This window comes from Cebus imitator, unplaced genomic scaffold, assembly GCF_001604975.1.
Source record: "Cebus imitator isolate Cc_AM_T3 unplaced genomic scaffold, Cebus_imitator-1.0 Scaffold256, whole genome shotgun sequence".
NCBI classification, from domain to species: Eukaryota; Metazoa; Chordata; class Mammalia; order Primates; family Cebidae; genus Cebus; species Cebus imitator.
In genome coordinates, this window is record NW_016107571.1 from 115,428 (window position 1) to 140,745 (window position 25,318).

At 39.0% G+C, this 25,318-nt stretch overlaps 1 protein-coding gene across 1 annotated transcript in view; it reads left to right on the plus strand.

The window, feature by feature from the left end:
- The window catches only part of FAM102B (family with sequence similarity 102 member B), a 72,062-nt gene that overhangs the window by 30,903 nt on the left and 15,841 nt on the right, over positions 1-25,318 (plus strand). The window contains exons 2-5 of the mRNA XM_017499206.2: positions 4,613-4,733; positions 8,760-8,789; positions 14,376-14,492; positions 18,597-18,643. Of these exons, the coding sequence (XP_017354695.1) occupies positions 4,613-4,733; positions 8,760-8,789; positions 14,376-14,492; positions 18,597-18,643 (315 nt within the window). The remainder of the gene's footprint in view (positions 1-4,612; positions 4,734-8,759; positions 8,790-14,375; positions 14,493-18,596; positions 18,644-25,318) is intronic.

A 25,318-nucleotide genomic window follows, 5' to 3' on the forward strand; every position in this document is an offset into this window, starting at 1 on the left:
TATGGAAAAGCACAGTCCCCTATTTCTCACGTGAACCAACAGGAAAGGAGCAAGGAGAATAACTGCATCAGCTTCCCTCTCCTCCTGCCCTCTATCCTTGCAGTGTTTGTCACTTTAGCACAATTGGAGGTAGAGGGCAAGGGAGCCTGGTTGATGTAGTTCATAAGACTGGCCTCCTTGGCCACAGAGAAGGGTAAAGTGGCTCTGGAATGACAAAATATCAAGCCCAGTAGTTTGGATTTCCTTGAGCACTTTTTAATTTCCTGTATGTTTTTTTTAAAAAACATAGCATCCTATTCCTGTACAGTAGATGCAGTTTCTTTTTTTTTTTTTTATCTCTCAGATTATTTTTTCTTCTTCAAGCACATGCTCTGTTTTGTTCAAGTTGCTATTTTGCCTCTCTTTTTTTTTTTTTTCAAAGACTGAGTCTTGCTCTGTCACCCAGGCTAGAGTACAATGGCACGCTCAGGGCTCACTGCAGCCTTGAACTCTTAGACTCAAGTGATCCTCCTGCCTCAACCTCCCGAGTAACTGGGACTACAGGCGCGCACCACCATATCCAGCTAAGTTTTAAATTTTTTGTTGAAACAGGGTATCCTGTTGTTGCCCAGGCTGGTCTCAAACTCCTGGCTCAAGCAACCCTCCCACCTCAGCCTCCCAAAGTGCTGGGAATACAGGCATGAGCCCCTGCAACCAGCCAAGTTAGTTTTTTCTTTCATTTTGGTCTCTCTCATATTAAAAGACTTTCCTCACTTATCTGCTCATATTTAACTGTGAGGCACTAAAAGTTGATTGGGAGCTTTGTGTATGTGGGGGTGCCTGTCATCTCAGATTTTTATTATAGGTTGGTTTGGCTGGCTGTGTCATTGGGAACCCTCAAAATCCGTCTCATGAAATCTTTTCTTTGAAGCTGGGTTGGATTCCCCAGAGAATATTCTTCCCACATCTTGAAGAACAGGTTCTGGCATTGTGAGAAGCCAGGTTTGGGGAAGGCTGGAAGTCTCAGCATTAAGTCATCTTTCATTACCCTAGCCAACATGCCTTTGCGCTTGCTGTTTCTAATACCTGCCCTCACTTTAGGCTGTCCAGAGCATCCTTCCGTTTCACCTTGTCAGGAAAATACATCTCAGTCGTCTGCAGGAATCAGGGAAGGAGAGGCCTGCAATCTGACTATTTCTGAAACAGTTTTTGATCAGTCCTCTGCCTTGTCCCTCCTTCATTCGACTTCAAAGCCTGTTTAAGTTTCTTACTCTTGGCTTTTACTATTACCAGCATAAGGTTCAAATTTCCTCAGTATGCTAAATTAGTTATCACTTGTCTGTCTGTCCCTGGCCACTTATTTTTGTCTCTAGTTTTCCTCATCCCTGTAAGATAATACATTGCTTGTTTTTATTTAGTAGGTTTTGGGAGGGAGCAGAGGCTAATATATGCACTCAACCTGCCATGTTTAACTAGAAATTTGTATATAATGTTGTAATGAAAGTAAAATAGTTTTATTTTAAATGTTGTTTCTTGATATCTGATGATGTATCAGTGGTCTCAGTGACAAGAACAACCAAGCACCTTGAAGCTCAGTGAACCCTGAAGGGTTCAGGACGTCATTGTTTCTATCTCTATCTCCTTGTTAGGAACTCCGGAGACCATAGCTGATGCCTCCAGCAAGTCTTGAGGCCAAGAGATGTTGGGAGAGAAGCAATAATAAAAAATTCTAGGCTGAGTGCAGTGGCTCATGCCTATAATCCTAGCAATTTGAGAGACTAAGGTGGCCAGATCGCTTGAGGCCAGGAGTTTGAGACCAGCCTGACCAATATGGTGAAGCCACATCTCTGCAAAAATACAAAAATTAGCCAGGTGTGGTGGTGCACACTTGTAATCCCAGCTACTATTTGAGAGGCTGAGGCATGGGAATTGCTTGAGCCCGGGAGGCAGAGGTTGCAGTGAGCCAAGATTGTACTGCTGCATTCCAGCCTGGGTGACAGAGCAAGACCTTGTGTCAAAAAAAATCCCAAAGAGCAATCTATTTTTAGTCCATAACAAATATCCATTAGGTATCTATCATGATCCAGGCACCTTTTAGACACTGGGGACTGAAAAAAAAAAAAAAAAAAAAATCTGGATTTTTCTTACTTATTTTTATTGCTATTCACTGTTTTTTAAATGTATTTATTTTTGAGTGTACAGGTTAGCAACTGCCCTCCTTACCAAGGAGTCCTCCGGCTGCCTGACAACTACCTCCAGGTCCATCCTTTGTCAAACAACACTCATCTCACAATTGGTATTGTGACTGTACTAATAAATTACACCCTGCCTGGATTTCAAGGGAGACTCTGCTATGAATCCACAGATACACTCTTTTTGTTTTTTTTTTTTTTTTTTTGACAGTGTTTCACTCTTGTTACCCAGGCTGGAGTGCAATGGCGCGATCTCGGCTCACCGCAACCTCCGCCTCCCGGGTTCAGGCAATTCTCCTGCCCCAGCCTCCTGAGTCGCTGGGATTACAGGCATGCGCCACCATGCCCAGCTAATTTTTTGTATTTTTAGTAGAGACGGGGTTTCACCATGTTGACCAGGATGGTCTCGATCTCTTGACCTCGTGATCCACCCACCTCGGCCTCCCACAGTGCTGGGATTACAGGCTTGAGCCACCGCGCCCGGCCTAGATACACTCTTAATATCATGATTCATTAAATCACTTAAGGGTTCCTAAGGAAAAAAAAATGGCCAAAGTTATCATCGTGGAACCAATGGTAAAATGCATATCCTCCTTTCCCATTCCTGTGTCTGTTTAGTATCTAAAAGTAAACACACATGCACATACCACACACAAATGCATACTTGGTTTTTAAATTATGGTGTTTTGCTTTGTTTTGTCTTTTGTAATTCCTGTTCTTGGATTCCTGTGTATTGATGGAGAAATTAGAAAAAGCAGGCCAGGTGGCTCACACCCATAATCCTTGCTCTTTGGGAGGCTGAGACAGGAGGATGGCTTGAGCCCAGGAGTTTGAGACCAGCCTGGGTAACATAGGGAGACCCAACTTTACCAAAAATAAAAAAAAAAAAATTAGTTGAGTGTGGTGTTACATGCCTATGATCCCAGCTACTTGGGAGGCTAAAGAGGTCAAGGCTGTAGTGAGTTGTGACCGCACCACTACTCTAGCCTGGGCGACAGTGAAACCTTGTCTCAAAAACAACAACAACAACAAAAATAACTAATAGATCCTAATAAAAATCTATTTTATTCCCTGAGGCAGCCATAAGTTTGACTGTCACATTCACTACAGCGGTTTTCCTGTCTCTAAGCCTTTATCTAAATTTTTAACTCACTTACCAGTCCCTATCACTCCACAAACATGACTTATTACTGTCCTAAGAAAATCAGAATTATTCAGCCTGGGCTCTCTTGCTGTTCTTTTTTGCTTTCTCTAGTTTTCTCTTTATTTCATCTGTTATCTTTCTCTCTTTCCTGTGTTAGAGGAATGGTTATCCTTTTCTAAGACTGAGCCCCACCCCTGTACCTACACACAATAGCAGAGAGAACAGTATGTACAAAAGTCTGGAAGCTTGAAAGAGAAAAATTGTGGGAAAATACAGATTCTCCTTTATGGACAAGTAGAGTTTAAAGTTAAACAGGCCTGGTTTGAATGACAATTCTTCTCTACCACCTCCTACTTAAATGACTTTGAGTTCACTTCTCACATCACACCTCATTTTCCTTATCTTTAAAGTGAAGAGGCTGAGCACAGTGGCTCACACCTGTAATCCCAGCACTTCGGGAAGCTGAGGCGGGTGGATTACCTGAGGTCGGGAGTTCGAGACTAGCCCGGACAACATAGCGAAACCCTGTCTCTACTAAAAAAAAAAAAAAAATGCCTGGCATGATGGCAGTTGCCTGTAATCCCAGCTACTTGGGAGGCTGAGTGAGGCAGGAGAATTGCCTGACTCCTGGAGGCAGAGGTTGCAGTAAGCCAAGATCATGCCATTGCACTCCAGCCTGGGCAACAGAACAAGACTCCATCTCAAATAAATAAGTAAGTAAATAAATAAATAAATAAGGTGAAGAAAATGCCAGCTACTTCACAAGGTTGTTGGGAGATTTCATAGCATATGGTAAGCTCTCAGTAAATGGTAGCTGATGTTGCTGTTATGGCTGGAGTAAAACTATGACAATAGTTCATCTTAAAACAAGGATTTGCTTATTCCTAGAATAAGCATTTGTTCATATATCTGTCACTTGCATTAACTATGAATATAAGCCCTACAAGGTCAATATAAGCCCTGTCCTCATCTTTATATTTTTAGCATGTACCACATGTGAAACATATAAAGTGAATGTACGTTGTGTGTTGAATGAATGAATGGTGCGGCTTAATTTATATTGATTTAATTAATAAGTAAATTCACTTTTTTTCCAGTTTCCTGTGGATAATTAAAACCTTCCAAAGATTTTCAGATCACATTGTTAGGAATTTGCTTCATTCCTGTTACACTGTTTACAAATACTGGCTTTTAATACATTACTTTTGCATTGTAGACTTGAGTAAAAGTGTGGGTGTGCTTTTTAACATGTCATCAATAATAGTTAATTAATTGGCTCTTTTTTTCTTTCCTTCAGGGAGGTGGTACAAGCAAACTGTGTTCACTGGAGAAAGAAGTTCTCGTTCATGTGCAAAATGAGTGCAAGTGCTGCCACAGGCGTCCTAGATCCTTGTATCTACAGAGTATCAGTGAGGAAGGTATAAAAATAGCCTATTACTTCTTCCCTTTCAGAAACCATAGTTAGTTCCATAGTCACCAGCTTGCTTTGTTTAGCTCTGCTTTATCTTCATCATTAGAACTGTATATGCAGTTTTACTTCACACTTGCTAAAGTAATTTAAATTATCATGGCAAATATGATGAAGAATCTGAGGTTATAAATTAAAATATTACAATGAGAACACATGGACACAGGGAGGGGAGCACTACACACTGGGGTCAGTTGGGGGGAAATAGGGAAGGGACGGTGGGGGGTGGGGAGTTGGGGAGAGATAGCAAGGGAAGAGATGCCAGATGTAGGTGATGGGGAGGAAGGCAGCAAATCACACTGCCACGTGTGTACCTATGCAACAATCTTGCATGTTCTTCACATGTACCCCAAAACCTAAAACGCAATAAAATAAATGGAAAAAAAAATAAAAAAAATAAAATATTATTCAAGAACCTTCATCTCACTGTCACTATACATATAAGTATTAATCTTATTTGTATTAGTTTGGGGACTATATATATCTATATTCACTATTTGTTAAATTCCAGGTTTTTGTTGGGCATTGTTCTAGAAACTTTATGTGTAATATACCTAATAACCCTGAAAATTGGTATCATTTTCTCCATTTTCAGGAAACCAGGGCTTGGAGAAGTTACTTGCCCAAATTTACATAGTTAATAAATGGCAAAGCAGGGACTCAAACACAGAGTTTTCTGATTCCAAGTCTGTTTTCTTTCCTGTATATTTTCTTTCCCAATATTAGGTTGAAGCAAATTACCAATAATCTAAAAAAAATGGTTCAACTTTGTGTGTGTGTGTGTGCATATGTTATACTTACCAAAATAATACATATAATGGTCAAAAATTAAATAGAGAAGAAAAATTTAGAATGAAAGCAAGAGCCTCAGGCCTTGTTCTTTTCCACACTAGTTCTATGTCCTGAATCAGATAAAGATGCAGTCTCTATCATGATGCTGTAAATAGCTTTTAAACATAAAAAATACTCAATCTGACACAAATTAAAATTACAAATAAGATACCATTTTTTACCTATAAAGTTGACAAAGATTAAAAAGTTTGATAGTGTGCTTTGTTGCCTAGGACACAGGGAAGTAATCAGTGACCAGTCAACAGCTACTATTCCAGGTACTGGGGGGACAGTGGTGAACTAGAATGAGTTCCTGCCCCCAAAGACTTTACTTTCTGGTTGGAGTTGGGGGAGGTGTGATAGGAAAGACAGAGACTGTAAACATGTAGCCAAATAAGATTATTTGAGGTCATGATAAGTGTTATGTGTAGGAAACAATTAGGTAATGGAGAATAGCTTGGGCAAAGGAGATTATTTTAGAGAACTGGGGCGGAGTCAGTGAAGACTTCTCTGAAAGGTAACATTTGAAGAAGAGGCAATCATATAAAGGTCTAGGGAAGGGTCAATCTAAAGGGATTCCAAAGGATCCCTTCTTGAATGAAGGTGATCTGCCTCTTCCTTACTACTCACCAAAAGCAACTATGTGTCTTTTCCTATATCACATCACTCTGAATCTCAAATTATTTCTTCAAGTTTTCATACACAGTTATCAAGCATATGAAGAGACATGACTGCATGACCAGAAATCAAAAGGAAAATATATGATAAAAAGAGACCCACAGAAGATACAGATTTTGGAAAGATCAAAGACAGACTTTTATAATAACTATAATTAGTGAACAAGATAGAGAATTTCATCAGAGAACTAAAAATTGTTAAAAAAAAAAAAAAAAAAGGAAATTAAATTCTAAAACTGAGAAGTGCATTAACTAAAATTTAAAGCTAAGTAAATGAAAGAAAACCTCAACAGATGGATTTAACAGCAGGTTTACCATAACTGAAGAGAACATTGGTAAATTGGAAAATAAGACAGAAGAAAATATTCAGCCTAAATCACAGAGAAAACAAGGGTGGAATAGACAGGAAAGAAGGTAAGACATGTAGGAGACAGTAGAAAGGTCTAACTGTATAAGCCCTAGGAGGAGAGACGAGTGTGGCTGAGAATCTTCTAAAACCGATCAAAGATATCAAACCACAGATTCAGAAGTACTGTGAACCCCATGCAGTCAAGTGTGGCATGTTTAAATGGCAAGACCAGCCTGACTGTGGCATGGGAAACAGAGAGGGAAAATTCTTGGTAATAGGATTGGATCCACTAGATCAGGTCAGGCCTTATGAAGAGTTTAGACTAATTATAATTGAAAGTATTGGAGGATTTTAATAAGGAAAGACATCGTCTTGTGTAAGATCACTTTTGCTGCTGTGTTGGATGAATAGCAGAGACCACTTAGGTGGTTTGTGATAGTCGAAGGGAGAAGTAGTTATGTTTTGGCATAGAGCTACAACATAGAAATGGTTATGATTGTGCAGCCAGATGCCCAACTAAAAATAGAGGATTCTGTTACTATGGAGGGGAGGAATGGATAATTGGGATATGACTAGCATTCTTTCTACAGAGGTTGAATGAAAGAATAGGTCCAGGGAAAGAGAGTGAGGAGTTACCAGTGAGGTAGGAATAAAACCAGGCAATTGTGGTACCATGGAAGTTTAGTGAAGAAAATGATGCAAGAAAGGAGGTGGAATGGCCAACCCTGTAACCTACTACTGAGATGTTGAATAAGATGAAAACAGGGAGCCTTGGCTTGGTAATCTTAAGAGCTATTGCAGAGGGCTGAGCACAGTGGTTCACACCTGTAATCCCAGCAATTTGGGAGGCTGAGGAGTCAGGGTTGCTTAAGGCCAGAAGTTCAAGACAAAACTAGGCAACATGGTGAGACCCTGTCTCTACAAAAAAAAAAAAAAAATAGCTGGGTGTGGTGGCATGCACCTGTAGTTTTAGCTACTCCGAAGGCTGAGGTGGGAGGAACTCCTGAGCCCGGGAGTTTGAGGTTTCAGTGAGCTATGATCATGCCACTGCACTCTAGCCTGGTTGACAGAGACCCTGTATCTAAGAAATAAAAAATGAAAAAGAACTATTACAGAGGGAAATAAGGATTAAAGCCCAATTGGAGAGGGTTGAATAGAGAATAGGATGTAGCAAATATAGATCAGTCTTTTGATGAATTTGGCTATAGAGGGGAGCAAAGAAAAGAATTAGCAGAAATAAGGATCATCTGGAAAAAAAAATTGTTTTCTTTGCCTAAGGAAGGGCATTATTAAGGAATATGACAGTGACCTAATAAAAATGTGATCCCTCATCATGGGGTAGATCTAGTGGCATGGCCACACCTGGAATCAGTAAAGCAGGGAAGGGGAGGAACAGCAAATACTCATGAATGATAATGGAGTTTATCATAGATTGTTTCTTAACATATTTATATTCACCAAATACATGTATACAAACACATACCATATGCTAGGTATTGTTCTAAGTGTTTTACAATTAATTCTTACAGGTGTATGAAGACAAATCTAAAGATATGGCAAATTAATATACAGTTACATATTTTAAGTTAAAAAAGACATCTATCTATTATTTTTTATTATTTTCCACTTTGGCCAGTCTTGTTCACATTAGGTAAGAGGATTTGTACTGTACTAAATGTATGCTTTTATATGCATAAAGTAACTCTTCAATGATTCATAAAAGCTGGTTGTCCCTGGGGTGTGGTTTCAAGTCTTGTTGAAATCTTTCTATACTATATTAGTGTGCTTAACTGAGTAAATAATTTAACCTTTCTGTGATGATTCAGTTTTTGCAGTGAGTCCATAACCCTTTTTGACCATTTCTTCTTCAGCAAATAAACAAAATATTAGCTTATGTTCTCACCATTTGTCTCATTTATATTAAAGTTAAATGCTAAATAAAAATTCTTGTTATTTGGGGGGATTGTGGGAGTCTAAATTGTTAGATTTAAGATCATCAGAATTTACTATCTATGATATTTGCCAACATATGTATGTCTACTTCAGAATTATTTGACATATAGTTAATTTTAAATCTCTAATTATATGATATCCTTATAGTGTTTTCTGTCTCTGGCAGGAATTAAAAGGTGGAAAAGCTTATGCAAAGGTAAGCAGATGTTCTTTAACTGTTTTGGAACATGAAATGTTGCTTATTGCTATTTATAGGCTTAAAAATTAAATGGTTTACTCTTCTAATATCTGTTCAAGCTTGGCTCTTTTTATATAAAGCAACTTGGAGATTGAAAGTTGGATCTAACAGTAAATTATAGGCATATTATTTCTAAATGCTGATTATGGGATATTATTCTTTAGATTCAGCCTCCCTGCTAGAGGATGATCTCTGGTTTACATTAAGCCATAGCAGGTGATAATTCAAAGGGTCTCACCTGGGAAGTGTTGCCAGGCCCACCTCCCCCACTGTAAGAGGACCCCTCCTTTATGCTGTCTTAGCACTCTGTATAAACATAGTCAGTACTGCTGGTTTTTACTTTTACTAGCTATGTGGAATTACTAGTGAATGTGCTCACCTTTTTGCTGACTAGAAGGAATTAGTAACAACACTACCAGAAACTCACAGTCCTTTTTTATTTGCAGTCTCTGTGAATGGTACCTCTGTCAATCCAGTCACCTGAACCAAGAGATTGTACACTAGTCTTTTTTTTCCTAACTTTTTTAAGTTTGTTATTTGTTTTTGTAGAGATGAGGTCTTGCTATATTACCCAGGCTGGTCTCGAACTCCTCGCCTCAAGTGATCCTCCTGTCTTGGCCTCCCAAAGTACTGGGATTACAGGCATGAACCACCATGCCTGGCCCCTGTACACTAGTTTTAACCTCCATATCTACTAAACAACCTAAATCTAATTGGTTGCAATGTCAGGATGTTCTTTGTTAAAGTAATAGAAAACCTTCCTCAACTAAAGATTTTTTTTAATGTTACAAAACAAGGAGATGTGAGATAGACTCATTCCAGAACTGGTTAATCCACTGACTGAAGAACATCATCAAGAACCCATATTATTTTTCTCTTTTCATTCTGCCATTTTCTATGTGATGACTTTGTTCCTGGCCCACTTCCTTCCTGGACACCAGGTGGCTGGCTGCTTAAGTTTAATTCAACACATTCACAAAATCCAGCTACTTCCCACTGTATTATATTTTTTTGAGTGAGGAAACGTTTCCTAGATGACCCTCAGAGGATTTGCCTGTACCTTTCATTGGCCAGAACTGGATTATATGCCCACCCTAAACTAGTTGTGGGCAATAAGAATGGATTGTCATGGTTAGCTTAAACTAATCACAATCTAACAATGAGCTAGGGTTTGGGTTTCCTTCCTTGTGCACGTGGATGAACTGAGACTGGACACCTAAATAAAACCAGAGTTTTGAGGCTGGGAATGGTAGCTTATGCCTGTAATCCCAGCACTTTGGAAGGCCAAGTTGGGAGGATCACTTGAGCCTAGGCATTGGTGACCATCCTGGACAACATGGTGAGACCCTGTCTCAATCAATCAATCATTCAATAAATAATAAAATAAATCAAGGCTTTGCTATCAAGGAATAGCAGGGCATTGATTGTGGGCTCAGATAACAAGGTCTGCTGTAGTTGACCAAGCCTCTTGATTTTTCCCCTCTAAAAACCTCTTGAAACCATACCTTCTCTCCATTCCCAAGGCCACTGCCTCAGGTGATGCCTTCATTATTTTTTATTTACAGCCTGCACTGGTCTTCTATCTAGTCTCTCTGCCTCTATTGTCTCCCCCATCCTCCATATTGTTGCCAAAGTAATCTTTCTAAAATTAAAACATGATGAATAGCTATTCATTGCTTATAAAGGAAAACGAAAATTTTTTTAACCTGGCAGGTAAGACACATCTTGTCATCTCTACTGTCATTTGCACGTGAACACACATACACACACACAAACACACACACACACACACACACTCATATACTCATCCTTATACCTCACACGTACCATCCTCATAAACTTCCTCAAGTAGCCCATGCTATCTTAGCCTTTTGCTTTGTAACTTGATGTTTTTTCCTGCCATGCCTTATATTTCTCCCTCCTCTTATCCTGTTGACTCATGTATCTCATTAAAGACTCATCTTAGTCATCCCTCCCCGCTGAGAACTTTTCTTTTCCTCTCTTGTAACTGTGTCTTCCTCAATCACAGCACTTCCACACTGCATTGAGGAATTTGTTCACTTCTCTATCCTCCCCTATTAAACTATAAGAGTAGGAATGACTTCCATGTTACATGAAATGTAGATGCTGAAGATTATTTCATGAATAATTAATATCTGTGAAAAACAGCCAATGTTTATGTATACATGCTATTTCATGAGACAGTTACTCAGTGATACAAAGAAAAAATCATAAGGAAACGTAGACTTTCTGGTTCCTCACTATAATATAAGCTCTTTAAAGGCAGAGTAGGTGTCCTGTTGATCACTGTTACCTAGTGGTCTACAACTGGGCCTGTCATATAAAAGATGCTTGGTAATATTGACCTCACTCATTAGTAACTTTCAGCCTAAAACATCACATTGACATGCCTCACCTTTTAGTATATTTTCTTAATAGGGGCTGTCTTAGTTTGGGATGCTATAGCAAATTACCATAGAGTAGGTGATTTAAACATTTATTTCTCACAGTTCTGGAGGCTGGGAAGTCCAAGAAAAGGTGCTGGTGGATCCAGTCTGGTAAGGGCCTGCTTTCTGCTTTGCAGATGGCTGTCATCTCATGGTGTCCTCAAATGGCAGAGAGCAGAGAAAAAGGAACCAAGCTCTCATATGGCTTTTAAAAGAGCATTTATTCATTCTTGAGGACTTCACTCTCATGTCCTAATTATCCCCTAGAGGTCCTGCCACCTAATACCACTCTTTTAGGGGTTAGGATTTCAACATATCAATTTTGGGGGAACATAAACATGCAGTCATAAGAGGCACTGATCAGATTCTCCCCTTTTTAACTTATTGACATTGTAATATATCAGCATTACAACAGTAGATGGGCTATTCTTTTATTCAACAAATATGTATTAAGTGCAGGCATTGTTCTTGGTACTATTCTAAGTACTGGAGATAGAGCAGTGAACCAGATAGACAAAACCCCCTGCATTTGTGGAGCTTACATGCTAATGGGAGTGGGGGTTGTTAGAGGGACAGACAATAAGCAAATATGAAATATGTGTGCACATGATGTGATAACTACTAAGGAGAAAAATAGAGCAGGTAAGGGGTGGAAGACGGTAACTCTCGGATAAGGGACGGAAGAGCGATGTGATATAGGATGGTCAGGGAAGGCCCCTTTAGAGAGATGACTTTTGAACATTGACCTGAATGGAGTAACAGAGAAAGCTCTAAGGAAATCTAAGAGACAGCATTTCCAGCAAAAGAGCAGTAAGTGCAGAAGGCCTTGAAGTGATCTTGGCATTTTCAAGAAACAGGACATTGTGGCTGCCAGAGTAAATGAGGAAAGGGAGGAAATGAAGTTGGCCAGATAGCCAGGGACAGGGGACAGAGGAATAGAAGACCACATAGAAAACTTTTTCAAGAGGAATGAGATCATGTCCTTTCAGGGACATGGCTGGAGCTGGAATCCATTCTCCTCAGCAAACTGATGCAAGAACAAAGACCAAACACTGCATGTTCTCACTTATAAGTGGGAGCTGAACAATGTGATAACGTGAACACAGGGAGGGGATCAGCACACACTTGGGCCTGTCAGAAGGGGGCGTAGGGAACAAAAGCATCAGGAAAAATAGCAAATGCATGCTGGGCATAATACCTAGGCAATAGGTTGATAGGTGCAGTAAGTCATGGCACACGTTTACCTATGTGACAAACCTACACGTCCTGCACATGCAACCCTGAACTTAAAATTAAATTAAATTTAAAAAAAAAAAAAGCTCTTTTAAGAAGTTTTGCTATAAGGAGGGCCAGAAAAATGGTTCAATAGCCTGGAGAGAGATACGGGGTGAGGTTTTGTTTTGTTTTCTTTGGTTCATTAAAGTAGGAGAAAATCCAGCATGTTTATGTGCTGTGGGGAATGATCCAGCAAAGAGGGGAAATTTTAGAATGTACAAGAGCTGAAAGAATAACTGAAGTGGTTAGCTTGAGTGGGCAAGAGGAGAGCCATTGGCCTCAGACAGTACTGTAAGTGGAAAAGCAAATATGTGGGCACAGATGCAGGTAGGTGAGAAGATGTCACTGGCCGTAAAAGCTTATGGAAGTTAAGTGCTCTTTTAATTGCTTTTATTTTCCAGTTGAAATAGGAAGAAAGGTCATCAGCTGAGAGTGAGGATTAGAAAGCAGTGTCGGAGGGTCAAAGAGAAGGATGAGTATGAAATAGGGTGCACTGATAATGTGTGATCTGTCATGTGAGTCTTCACATGCCCAGTTGGATATGGTTCTATCCTGAACATATCCAGGCTTTTTCTGCTGATCTTTTTCCCTTCCAAGAGAGGCAATAAGGCTAGAGTAACCATGTGAAAATTAGGTGGATGTTACTGTTGCTTGATGTGTGTCTGACTTATTGCATTTGGGGCTTGTGGCCCTTCAACTGCTGAGTTCTTATTCTTCATTCTTTTTGTACCAATTAAAAGCTATTAAAATAATGCTCCAGCCTGCAATTAAAAACTTCATCTCGAATGCCATTTATATGTGCCCACTGTGTGTTTTAAAACCTTAAAGCAAACAACTTAGAATCAGAGCAGTTTTTGAAATGTATAATACTTTTTATTATATATTTATGCAAATATGCTTAATAAATTGTAAGCTCAATCCATTTTTTGTTGTTAATAAAAAGACTGTATATACACTTAGGCATATAGACTCAGCTTGCTCAAAAAATAATAATGGTGTTGATTTGTTGTACTGCTTGGAAATGAGAAGCAGGGTTGAACAACATCAGAGGAAAGACTGTAGGGCAACTGGCAGGTGCAGAAAATGGAAACTGAACCTGGGCAGTAATAACCAGGAGTAGTAGGTCTGAGCTGAACTTCTGCCCAGCAGCAGAGAGGGTTGATGTGGGGCAGAGCTCTGAGATAGGGAAGAATTAGGCTTCATGAAGAGAGATTCAGTTCAAGGATGATCAGCAAAGCAAATGTGGAGGGTAGTGAAAGAGAAGGCACTGGTACCAAAGAAAATAAGTGATTCACTGAAGCCACTCTAGTTCTTGCATGGGGAGTGAAAACTTAATAGCTGCAACTGTCTGTCTTTACCAGTGGTTAACTTGGCATAGAGCCAGACCCAGAATAGAGAGAGAGCCTGATCATTCTTCTCTATGTGTATGCCAATTATCACGATTGGTTTGCTAGTATTTCTCCCAGGTGTGAATACCACTGCTACTTGCAATGATTTTAGCTCTTTGATATACATTATTTTTACTTCAACAGTAATATACACTTTATAATGTATACAGAAAAAATATAGTTTCCACATCAAATCTGATTTCAAAGATTCTGTTGCTAAAGACAAGAACAGAATAGGTAATAAATTCATATAAAAGGTGAACAAATTTAAAAACACAAAGCAAATAACAGAACAGGTATTAAGATGTCAAAAATTGCAAATAAATGAAGTTGGAGAAAACCTGTCTAGGGTATGGGTAGAATGTGTATTTTAGGGAGCATATGATAGAAGCCTATTAGTTAGTCTATTAATATAATTCTCTTTCTTTTCATAGCTGGGCTTTGCAGATCTAAACCTGGCAGAGTTTGCTGGATCAGGAAATACCACTCGCCGCTGTTTACTGGAAGGCTATGATACCAAAAATACAAGACAGGATAATTCCATTCTTAAAGTAAGCACGTTTCAGGATTTACTTGTCAAGAAATATGCTTATCTGCCTTTAAATAAGCATATGTGTATATTGTTAAGTACAAGGTGTGAATCAATACTGATATCATAAACTGGCCACACCACTGAAGTATTTATCACCTAGGGAAAAACCCCATCTAAATCACAAAAACAGGGAAAAGTAACAGATGTCCACCTTCATGGTCCTAAGGTGTTTTTCTTTGGTGTTTTGAACATTCAGGGAATACATATACCACTATAACATAAGAGCTTATTGGGAAGAAGGAGCGTGATGAATTAATGAATACCTTAAAATATTTATAGCTCCTGTAAGGAGATCAACAGAATAACTGTGATAGGTACACAAAAGCCACTGGTTTCTCTTGTAGTGAAGTGACAGATGGAACCCACCACTGGGCATCTGCCCGGCTTTTTCCAAGTACCATCAGGAGCCATGTACTCTAGTAATGAGAGCGAATATATACTTCATAGAGTTAATTATAGTATTAGATTAGTTGTGAAAATATTTGTAAAGCACTTTGTACCCAGGAAACCCCACTGGATAAACCTTTTGCAGTGTTTCAGTTAGGTTACCCCATGATGGTAAGTTATCTAATAAGAAAGGAAAATAATTCTGAATAAAAACTGGATGTTCAAAAGTTAGTGAAGAAAAGAATTACCTTATACCCCACAGTTTTCAAACTTCATTTGCAGCAAATCTTAAGCTCTGAACATATGAAACTGTATAAAATGGTTATTATACATGCAGTCCAGTGCATAAAGTGGTTTTTGTAGCCCTCACACAAATTTAGCGCTGGAAAGAAAGGTGGGACAGTGAGTTGGTATGGGAAGGAAAATGGTGAAAGAAGACAGGGAAGAAATTAGAAAAGTATCATAGTATAAACTTCTGTACACATCATGTTGATTGTAGAGTTTTGTGGTTTTATAACCCTAAAAAGTTTTCAAAGTACTTGCCCATGTCTCCACGAGATGAACAGGGTTAGATAGATGGGGATAGATTGTTATTCACATTTTATAGATGAAGAGCGGAGACTAAAGTATCTCACAAAAGTAGTCAGTGGCAGAGCTGGGACCACAGTGCATATCTTCTGCCTGGTCAGTGGTCTTGTTTCCTCATATTTCTTATATAAAATATGGATAATTCTTCTCTGAATGACAGTGTTTTCATTGGAAATTGAAATAACTTTTTAATTTCAGACCCTTACATTTCTAAGAGCCAACTCATGGAGTAGTTTCCTTCTGGTGTCCCATTCATTCTTCCACACCATCACTCCCACTTTATCCTACAAAAAAACGTACTCTTTTGAAGGTCACACCATTCAGTGATAACACTCTGTCACTTCCTAATCCCTGCCATCTCCTGACCCTTAGGTACCTTCTCTCTCCTGTCCATTGATGACCTAGCTCCTGACTCAGGCTCACAGTTTTTCTCTATATTCATCATCATTTTTCAGTGGCTTCATCATCTGTGCAGGCAAGCTAGCCTTGTGGACTATCTTATTTATATTTTCTCTCCTGATAGCTGATCTTCTACGAGCCTAAGGCTTCTCAGTTCCTTAAACTCCCTATCTCCAGCAACATTTTCCTTCTCCTCATCTCAGTTCCTACTGCCATGGTCATACTCTAGAGTCTAGACCTTTTTACCCCTAGAAACTTCACCCCTTCCAAAATTTCAATTTAAAGTTTTCTTCCTCCTACCACTATCTCTTATGTTTCCAGTCCTCTTAGTCTCCAACTCACTTAGCTGAGTTTAACCTTCCGCTTTCCCACTATCCATCAGCCCTGACTTGCTTCCACTTCCCTCTTTATCCAGCTTAAATTTCATGGTCCGTGAGGCCAGGAGTTCAAGACCAGTCTGGGCAACATAGTGAGAACCTCATCTCATACATACATACGTACATACATACATACATACATACATACATACTCGTGGCTCCTCTGTCCCTGTCTCCCTGCATTGTCTGAATAATCTCCAACTGTTGTTGAACTCAGCTATTAAACATCTACCCTTGCATGCTAAGCATTGCTGAAGAAAATCACACAACCAGACTAGATGGCATTACTGAAGCCATGCTCACTGCCATCTGGCAATCATACTCTACTTCCTTCTTAAGCTTCCTTTCTCAATTTTAGATATTCTGTCTCATACCTTTTTTCTCCTTATATCTCGACACACTATTCTTGCTCTAAGATACTGGCCTTGCCTTATCCTACTGAGAAAACAGAAGCCATTAAACTCAGATTCCCTCGTCCTCCCATCACAGAATTTACCTGCCTCTCCAGCCTTATCCTTTTTGTCTCCTGTTAAAATGGATGGCATAACCCCTTTCCTGACAGATGTCAGTCCTTCCTCTTGGCTTCTGGAATCCAAAACTTGCCTAACCAAGAGCTTTGCCCCTTGGATTATCTCCTCCTCTCATCATCTCTACCTCAAATGAACCATCCTCATCAACATATAAAGAAACAGCTCCACTATCTCCCGTATTTATATTTTTTAAAAAAAAGACAAAAACCAACTTCTCATCTTCTCCAACTACTGCCCCACATCCCTGTTCTACTTCACTGTTCAGTTCCTTAAAAGCTGTATGTGCCATCTCCATCTCTTTTTGAGACATCCATGATACACAAGAGTGCAGTTTTGATGGAGTTAGAAAGCAGACCTCAGGGTTCTAAGAAGGAAGAAATGATAAGGAAATCGGTGCAGCAGGATAGATTTGGCATTTAAAGAGAAAAAGAAAAATCATGGAGGTGCTGGGGTGAGGAGATAGGAGTGAAATAAGGTTATATAAGATACATGTCAGCCATTAGCTGAAGAGCATACAACAATATACATATCCTTTTATTTATTAAGACTAAGAATTTTGGTATACGCAGCCTTGGGTTCACATCTCAGCTCTTCCCTTTACTAGTTATCTAGTTTTTAAAATATCACTTAATCACCCTGAAGTTAAAATTAAAATATTGCTCTCTTATAGGAATATTGAAAATTCAAGGAAATAATGCATATTAAACACTTAGCTTATGCCTGGCACATAATGAATTCTCAAATCATGATTGTTGTTAATGTTGTTGCTATTAACCATTATCATTATTATTCCCATAGAACATAAAGAGGTCCTATGACTGACTGTTAAAGGTAGTCAGCAACGAGAGAATAGCAGCATCTCAGAAAGTATTAGAAAAGCTTTAAATCCAGGCTGGGCACAGAGTGGCTCACACCTATAATGCTAGCACTTTGGGAGGCCAAGGCAGTAGGATCACTTGAGGCCAAGAGTTTCAAGATCAGCATGGGCAACATAAGCAAGACCCCATCTCTACAAAAAAAAAAAAAAGAAAAAGAAAGAAAGAACAGAATTAGCCAGGCATGGCATGCACCTATAGTCCCAGCTACTCGAAGGCTGAGACAGGAGGATCATGAGCCCAGGAGTTCAAGACTTCAGTGAGCTATGATAGCACCACCGCACTTCAGCTTGGGTGGCAGAGCAAGACCTTATCTCAAGATTTTTTTTTTTTTTAAGAGCTTTAAATTCTGATCTAAAGCTGGAACAAAGGCCAAAAGCTTTCTACTCTTAGAACCCACCAGCCAGCATCCTTTGAAGCATCAACCTGGCAGCTTGAAGGAAAACATTACCAGACACTTAGGCACCATAGGAATTTGGGAGTAAAGACAAATAGATTAGCACAGCCACACACCCACAGTATTATTACTGGTGAATTATTATTACTGTTTTTTTTTCTATCATTTCCATTCTGATTTTTGCAATTTTGAGGTTTTTTAGTGTTAAAATGATTTTAATCTATATGAAGCAGTAATTTAATATTGAATATAGCCCAATTCTTTTTTTTTTTATATAGTGATAGAGTCTTGCTCTGTTGCCTAGGCGGGAGTGCAGTGGCATTATCACAGCTCGCTATAACCCCAAACTCCTGGGCTCAAGCAGTCCTCCTACCTTAGCCTCTCATGGATATAACCCAATTCAACAATCATTTTATTCAGTGCTTTCCCAATAGAAAATATTGGACTAGGTGCTGTGGAGGAAGCATTTTATAATTTTTTATAATCATGGTATTTCTTTTTTATGTTTAGGTTTTGATCAGTATGCAACTGATGTCTGGTGATCCATGTTTTAAAACGTAAGTTGATGCCCAATAAGTGGATTATGTATCTAATAGTATAAGAAAGATTTGTTTATATGTTTACATTAATGTTTTGTAGTGTTTATAGGAAAATACCAGTAAAGGGATAGTTTATTCCCTGGGAAACTGACCTGACACTCTGAGAAGTTATTTCTACCTTTTACTAAATGAGTTCTCCACACTCTAAATTATTCATGCTATAGGTCTTTTGTCATCTTCAGGTTTTGGGTAAAATTATACAGACAAAAAAGTTTTAATACATCTTCTGTGAACATATTTATTTCTCCAATAAATACCTATTAAGTGCCTTACCATGTGTTAGGCCATATTCTAGATACTAGAGAAACAGCAGTGAACAAAATAGATTAAGTTCCTGCTGTCTTGGAGCTTATATTCTAAGATAAAAATGGACAATAAGCTAATACGTAAATATGTAATATACACATGGTCATAGCACTTTGGAGAAAAAGGGTGGAAGGGCCATAGTGAAGAAAAGTAGCTATTTTTTATCTAGTAGTCAGGGGAGTCCCCCCAGTAAAGATGGTATTTGAGTAGAGACCTGAAGGAGGTGGGAAACAAGTCACATTGGCATTAGGGGAAAGAGTGTTTGAGGTAGACAGAGAAAAAAAGGACAAAGGCCTTGAGGGAGAAGTGTTCTTGGCAAGTTCAAGTAACTGGCTAGACAGCAGCATGTCTAGAGCAGAGTGAACAAAGAGGCAGGTAATAGGAGATGAGGTCAGATGATAAGGAGTCTTGTGGCCATTATAAAAAGGACTGCCACTCACACTAAATGAGATAGAAAAGCTAGTGGAGGTCTTGAACCATGGGGTAAAATTATCTGACTTGTGGCTGCTAGATAGGGAATGGACAATTTGTAGGAGTAACAAAAGGGACAGGGACATAAATAAGTAGAGAAGGCTGTTTCAGTGATCTAAGGTTTTGAGCCTGAGTAACTGGAAGAATGACACCTTCGTTTGTTGAGATGAGAAAGATGACTAGAGGAACAAGTTGGGAGCTTGGGTGTTAGACATGTTAAATTTGAGATCCCTATTTAATATCCATCGGGGCATGTCAAGTAGGCAGTTGTATACATCAACTAGAGTTCAGTGTGGAGATCTGGGCAGGAGATAGAAGTTTGGAAATTATTACATCATCACCATACAGGTAGTAATTAAAGCCATGAGACTCAAATATGTGACTAAAGTGAATGAGTAGAAACGGAAGAGGACCAGAGTCTGAGGTAGGGACACCCCAACATGTTAGAGGTTGAGGAGATAGTAAGTAGAATCAGCAAAGGAACCTCCAGTGTAATCGGAGAAGGAAAGCAAAGCAGAGTCCTGTCCTGAAAACCAAGTGAAGAAATGGCCTCAGAAAGGCAGGAATAAGCACCTGCATCACGCACTGCTGGAGTGGGTCTCAGAAGATGAGGACTGAGGACTGACCCTTGGAATTTGCAGTATAGAGACTGTTGGTGACTTTGGCAGGCACTTGGGTAGAAAGCCCTTAGACTAAAGCCTTTTAAGAATGGGTTAAAGAGAGTTTGAGAGGAGAAAAATTGGAGACAGTGAGTATAAACAATTCTAATAAGGAGTTTTACTGTAAAAAGGGAACAGAAAAATGAGGTCAACAGTAAAGAGAGGATTTGGAGTTGGGCAGGTTTTGTTAATTTTTGAGATGGAAGATAGTACAGCATATTTGAGTACTAATGGGATTGGCTCAACAAGAAACCGATGATCCAGAAAAGGGACTGTTGCTAGAACAGTGCCCTTGGATTGTCAGGAGGGAGGAAGGCAGAGAACATGGCTACTAACACAGGTAGAGGAGAAATGGAAGTATACAGAAGTTCTTTTCTAATTGCTTCTGATTTCTTAGTGAAATAGAAAACAAGATGATCATTGAAAAGCAAGGACAGGGAAGATAGAGAAAGGGGTTTGAAGAAAGGAAAAGGTATGCAGAAGTCCTCACAGAGAGTGTGAGCAGGAACAAAATGGGGAAATGCAGGATTGCCTCTCAGCAGCCTTGAGGACACTTAATGATTAAAAATGAAAGTTCATTGATACATTGAAATATCTGAGAAAAATACACAGAGAAAACTAAAGAAAACGTTACCTCCCTGTATATCAACTTCATGTTTTTAATAGCTGTAACTTAGAAAGCAACATCCGGCCAGGCCTAGTGGCTCACACCTATAATCCCAGCACTTTGAGAGGCCGAAGCTGAAGGATCACTTGAGGCCAGGAGTTCAAGACCAGCCTGGCCATCATGGTGAAACCCCATCTCTACAAAAAATATAAAAATCAGCCTGTGGTCCCAGCTACTTGGGAGGCTGAGGGGAGGATTGCTTGAGCCTGGGAAGTGGAGGTTGCAGTGAGCCAAGATTGCACCACTACACTCCAGCCTGGGCGACAGAGCAAGACCCTGTCTCAGAAAAAAAAAAAAAAAAAAAAAAGGCAGCATCTATATCATTTTGTACTTACATACTATTTTATAAAGATACGGGTATATATATTTCAATATGAATCAATTCTTGATTAAAACCACACATCTTCCAATAACTTAGCCTTCCTGTGCTGTCTTCTTATAAACTGTAGTTTCCTGACTCCTTTATTTTCTGCTTTCTTGGGACTAAACCAATTTTGCTATAGCATTTTTGGTGTCTCGGGTAATAATTTGTTTTTGTAGTGGAATAAGATTTAGGGTAAAATAAGAAAATGAAGGGCATAACTTAGTAGAAGAAAATGAATTGATCATTCCTTCTCATGAACTTATTATGGATATTCCCTTTCTGGCCCTTTCTCTGCCCATTTCCCCTCTCTAGTTAAGGAACTCACAATGAAGAGCTTGAAAATAGATCATCTAATGTTTCATATTATTTCCATAAATTTAATTCTGACAATCTGAAGTTTATATTTACAGAGAAATACTTTTGTAATTCATAAAAATAAGCAGACATTACTTAATTCCAAATACATAAAAGTATTTTTCAAGAGAATCAAATCCTCAATAGTTTTCTTTTCTCTTTGAAATTGTTCAAATGTCATTGAAAAAGGGGAAATTCTAACACATTCATACACTTGCACATACTGAATATGTACTGAATAGAAAAACATTTTAACTACTGATGTAAAAAGTAAATTAGTTTTATCAAGTTATATTTAAATATATATCAAATATGTAAAATCACATTACTTTAGAGCTGAAAAGAATGTTGGAAGTTGTCTAACCCAGTGATTTTTTTTTCAGAATATTTAACTACAAAATCCTTTGCTCAAATATATTATGAGGCCAGGCACAGTGGCTTACACCTGTAATCCCACACTTTGGGAGGCAAGGCAAGTGGATCCCTTGAGCCCAGGAGTTCACAACCAGCCTGGGCAACATGGTGGAATCCTGTCTCTACCAAAAAATAAATTAAAAAATTAGCCAGGCATGGTGGTACACCTGTAGTCTCAGCTACTCAGGAGTCTGAGGTGGGAGGATCACTTGAGCCCAGGAAGCAGAGGTTGCAGTGAGCCAAGATCATGCTACTGTACTCCAGGCTGGGTGACAGAGCAAGACCTGTCTCAAAAAATAAAACAAGTATATTATGAATCCTAGGATATAAAATTTTATTCTCTCTCCTCTCCAACTTAGGTAAGATAAGAATAAATTTTCTATTGAGCACTCTCCTCTACCTACTTCTAGAAGTCCCTAAAGGAGATTAGGCAACCAGTTTTAAAAGTGTTGATGTAATCCAAGTTATCATTGTACAGGTGAGGAAACCGAGGCACAAAGCAATCGAGTGACTTTACTGGGTACCTCTGTGTAGAACAAAGATGTAAATAACTGCTAGAGGGCTGCATTCTACTATTCTCTGCTTTTGTCTATCTTGAAATTTTTTGTGATATAATTTTTTTTAATTTACTTGAGAAATAAGAGTACAGCATATCCTTAGTCTCAAATTTACATCCTAGTGTTAATACTTTCTAAGCAGAAAATCTGTGACATAGATTGTATAATTCTTCTGAAGCACCAATTTTATACTATAAGGCCAGAATTTATAAAAAAGATAGCTGGTAAGTCAGCCTAACCACCTACCCTAAACTTCATTTCATAGTTCTCTACAATTCATCAAATACCCACCAACTCTTGTAAAAGAGTGAAACTCACTCTGAAAAGTGCTAATAAAGAAAAAAGATATTTTGAGAGAGAAATTGTATATTCTGCTGGCATTTGGGAATCTGGTGGCAAAGCAGATCTAGGGATGATATAAATCACTTGAATATGGCAAGGTTCTGACACATTTATATTCCAAAAGGTAGAAAATTGTCACTTGTAAAAATGATTTCATGCATGTTACTATCTCTCAATTCTTAAAATAATTGTAATATAAATATTATCCATAGTTTTGAGTGAGGACATTGAGACTAAGAGATTAAGGGATTAATTCATGCAGGGTCCCAGGATGCAGTCATTCATTCAGTACATGTGTATTGATTGCCTGCCATGTGCCAACACTTAAAGCTAGAAAAGACCAGCCCCTGCTCCAAAGGGATTGACTGTTTATGTGGGAGACAGGCACACTGCATATGATGTCACTGGGGCACAGAGGATAGGATCCCTAGCCACAGTTCCTTGAAAGCCAGAGAAATCTTCACTGAGAAGGGGACACTGAGCTAAGTTTAAGGGATGACTAGGAATTTACTAAGCCCAGGAGGTAGGTAGGAACACCTCAGGAGAGAAAACAGTTTTCACAAGTTTATGGCATTGTTACAGGGCATTCAGTATTTAAGGAATGTCAAGTAGGTAATATTGTCATTTTATGAGGTCATTTTTCACATATTCTTAACATTACTATAAATTAAAGCAATCAAATTAAAGTAATCCCATCTCTTATTCTATATTTGATCTACATTAAGTGATTTCAGGTGAGGGATGTAAAAGCATTTTCAGAACAAAAGGTAATGGAACAAAAACTGGCACATGGCAAGCACTCAGTGATTATTTATTCAACAAGGCTGAGTTATCCAGGGAGATAAGTGAGCTGCCAAGGCCCAGCTAAGATTTTGGATTTAAATTTGCTTTACTATCAGTCCCCATAGTCAATGAATTTTCTCCATAATGCCTAGTTGCCCCAGTAATAGAGCAGTTAGTACAGATGACTGATATTATCAAGGGTTGCAGTTCTTCAGCATTTTTGAACAGCAGAATAAGAGGTGCCAAATTGAAGGTGCTGCTTAAAGAGTTGTAGCTGTGGAGTCAGGCTGGACAGGGGAGAATAAAGCAAGAGGGGAATAGAAAGGGAAGGGGCCAGTGTTTGAGAGTTCTGAGGGTTGGAAAAACAGGTCTAAGAGGTAGAGGAGATAGAGACGCTATAATCAGGCCACCTGTGAAAGAAACTGGCATTAAAAAGGTAAGAATTTTTAGACATGCAGTCATGAGTCAGCTATCAGTGATTAATGACTATGACTGTAGACTCCATTCTTTGTGTTTCTTCTATATATTAGTTTTTCCCATGAAATATTGAATGCAGGTTCCCCCCCCCCCACCAAGCTATTTTACATTATTTGAAAATACAGGCCGGGCACAGTGGCTCACGCCTGTAATCCCAGCATTTTGGAAGGCCAAGGCGGGTCGATCACCTGAGGCCAGGAGTCCGAGACTAGCCTAGCCAACATGGCAAAACCCCTTCTCTACTAAAAATACAAAAATTAGCAGGGTGTGGTGTTGGGTGCCGGTAATCCCAGCTACTCGGGAGGCTGAGGCAGGAGAATCACTTGAACCTGGGAGGTGGAGGCTGCAATGAGCTGAGATCATGCCATTGCACTCCAGCCTGGGAAACAACAGCGAAACTGTCTCACAAAAAGAAAATACAGCTGTCGGTAATTGAAGAGGTAGGTCTAAGCCAGACTGCAAATTTAAGGGATTTGAGCTTTATGCCAAAGGAGCTATGGAAGGGTTTTAAATAAGAGAGTAACATGTTCAAGGCACGTTTCAGAAAGACCACAGTGACAGTAGCATGAAGTAGAGGTTGGCAGACCAGCAAGGAGATCCTCGTAGTCAGCCAGGAGAAAGGTACAAAGGCTGAAACTCAAGTAATGGATGGAGATGGAGAAGAGATGATGAATAGGAAAAATACTAAAAGAGGGTCTGGGATTTGGAAGTTGATTGGATATAGAAAAGTGTTATTAGGAAGGAGGCAGAGGTGATATCCAGAATTTTAGTTTTGGTGACTTTGTGGATTGTGATGACATTTACAGAGAGAATACAAGAAGAAAACAAGTTTTGAGAAAGACAAATTTAGTTGGGGATATATTGAGTTTCATGTACTTATAGGACAAATACTTGAAAATGTCTCAATAGGATATCTAAGTCTAGAATTTAGAAGATCTAGGCTGGAAACAGTCAATAAATGCAATAGATTTAATAGCAATCTTAAATGTCTCTGTCCTCAAGAATCTGAATAGCCTGAGGACTCCCTAAAGATAACAGGGTAAGAATGAAAGAATTGCCATAAAGCAGGTCAGCTTCATGATTCCTTCAGCCGCCTCCCTATTTTATCTCAGGTTACCAAGCATTAGTTTCTAGGAAGATGTGGTTTTCCTCTGCAATATCAGCCTCAAAAGGTTGGCTTTCACCTGTAATCCCAGCACTTTGGGAGGTGAAGGTGGAGGATCACTTGAAGCCAGGAAT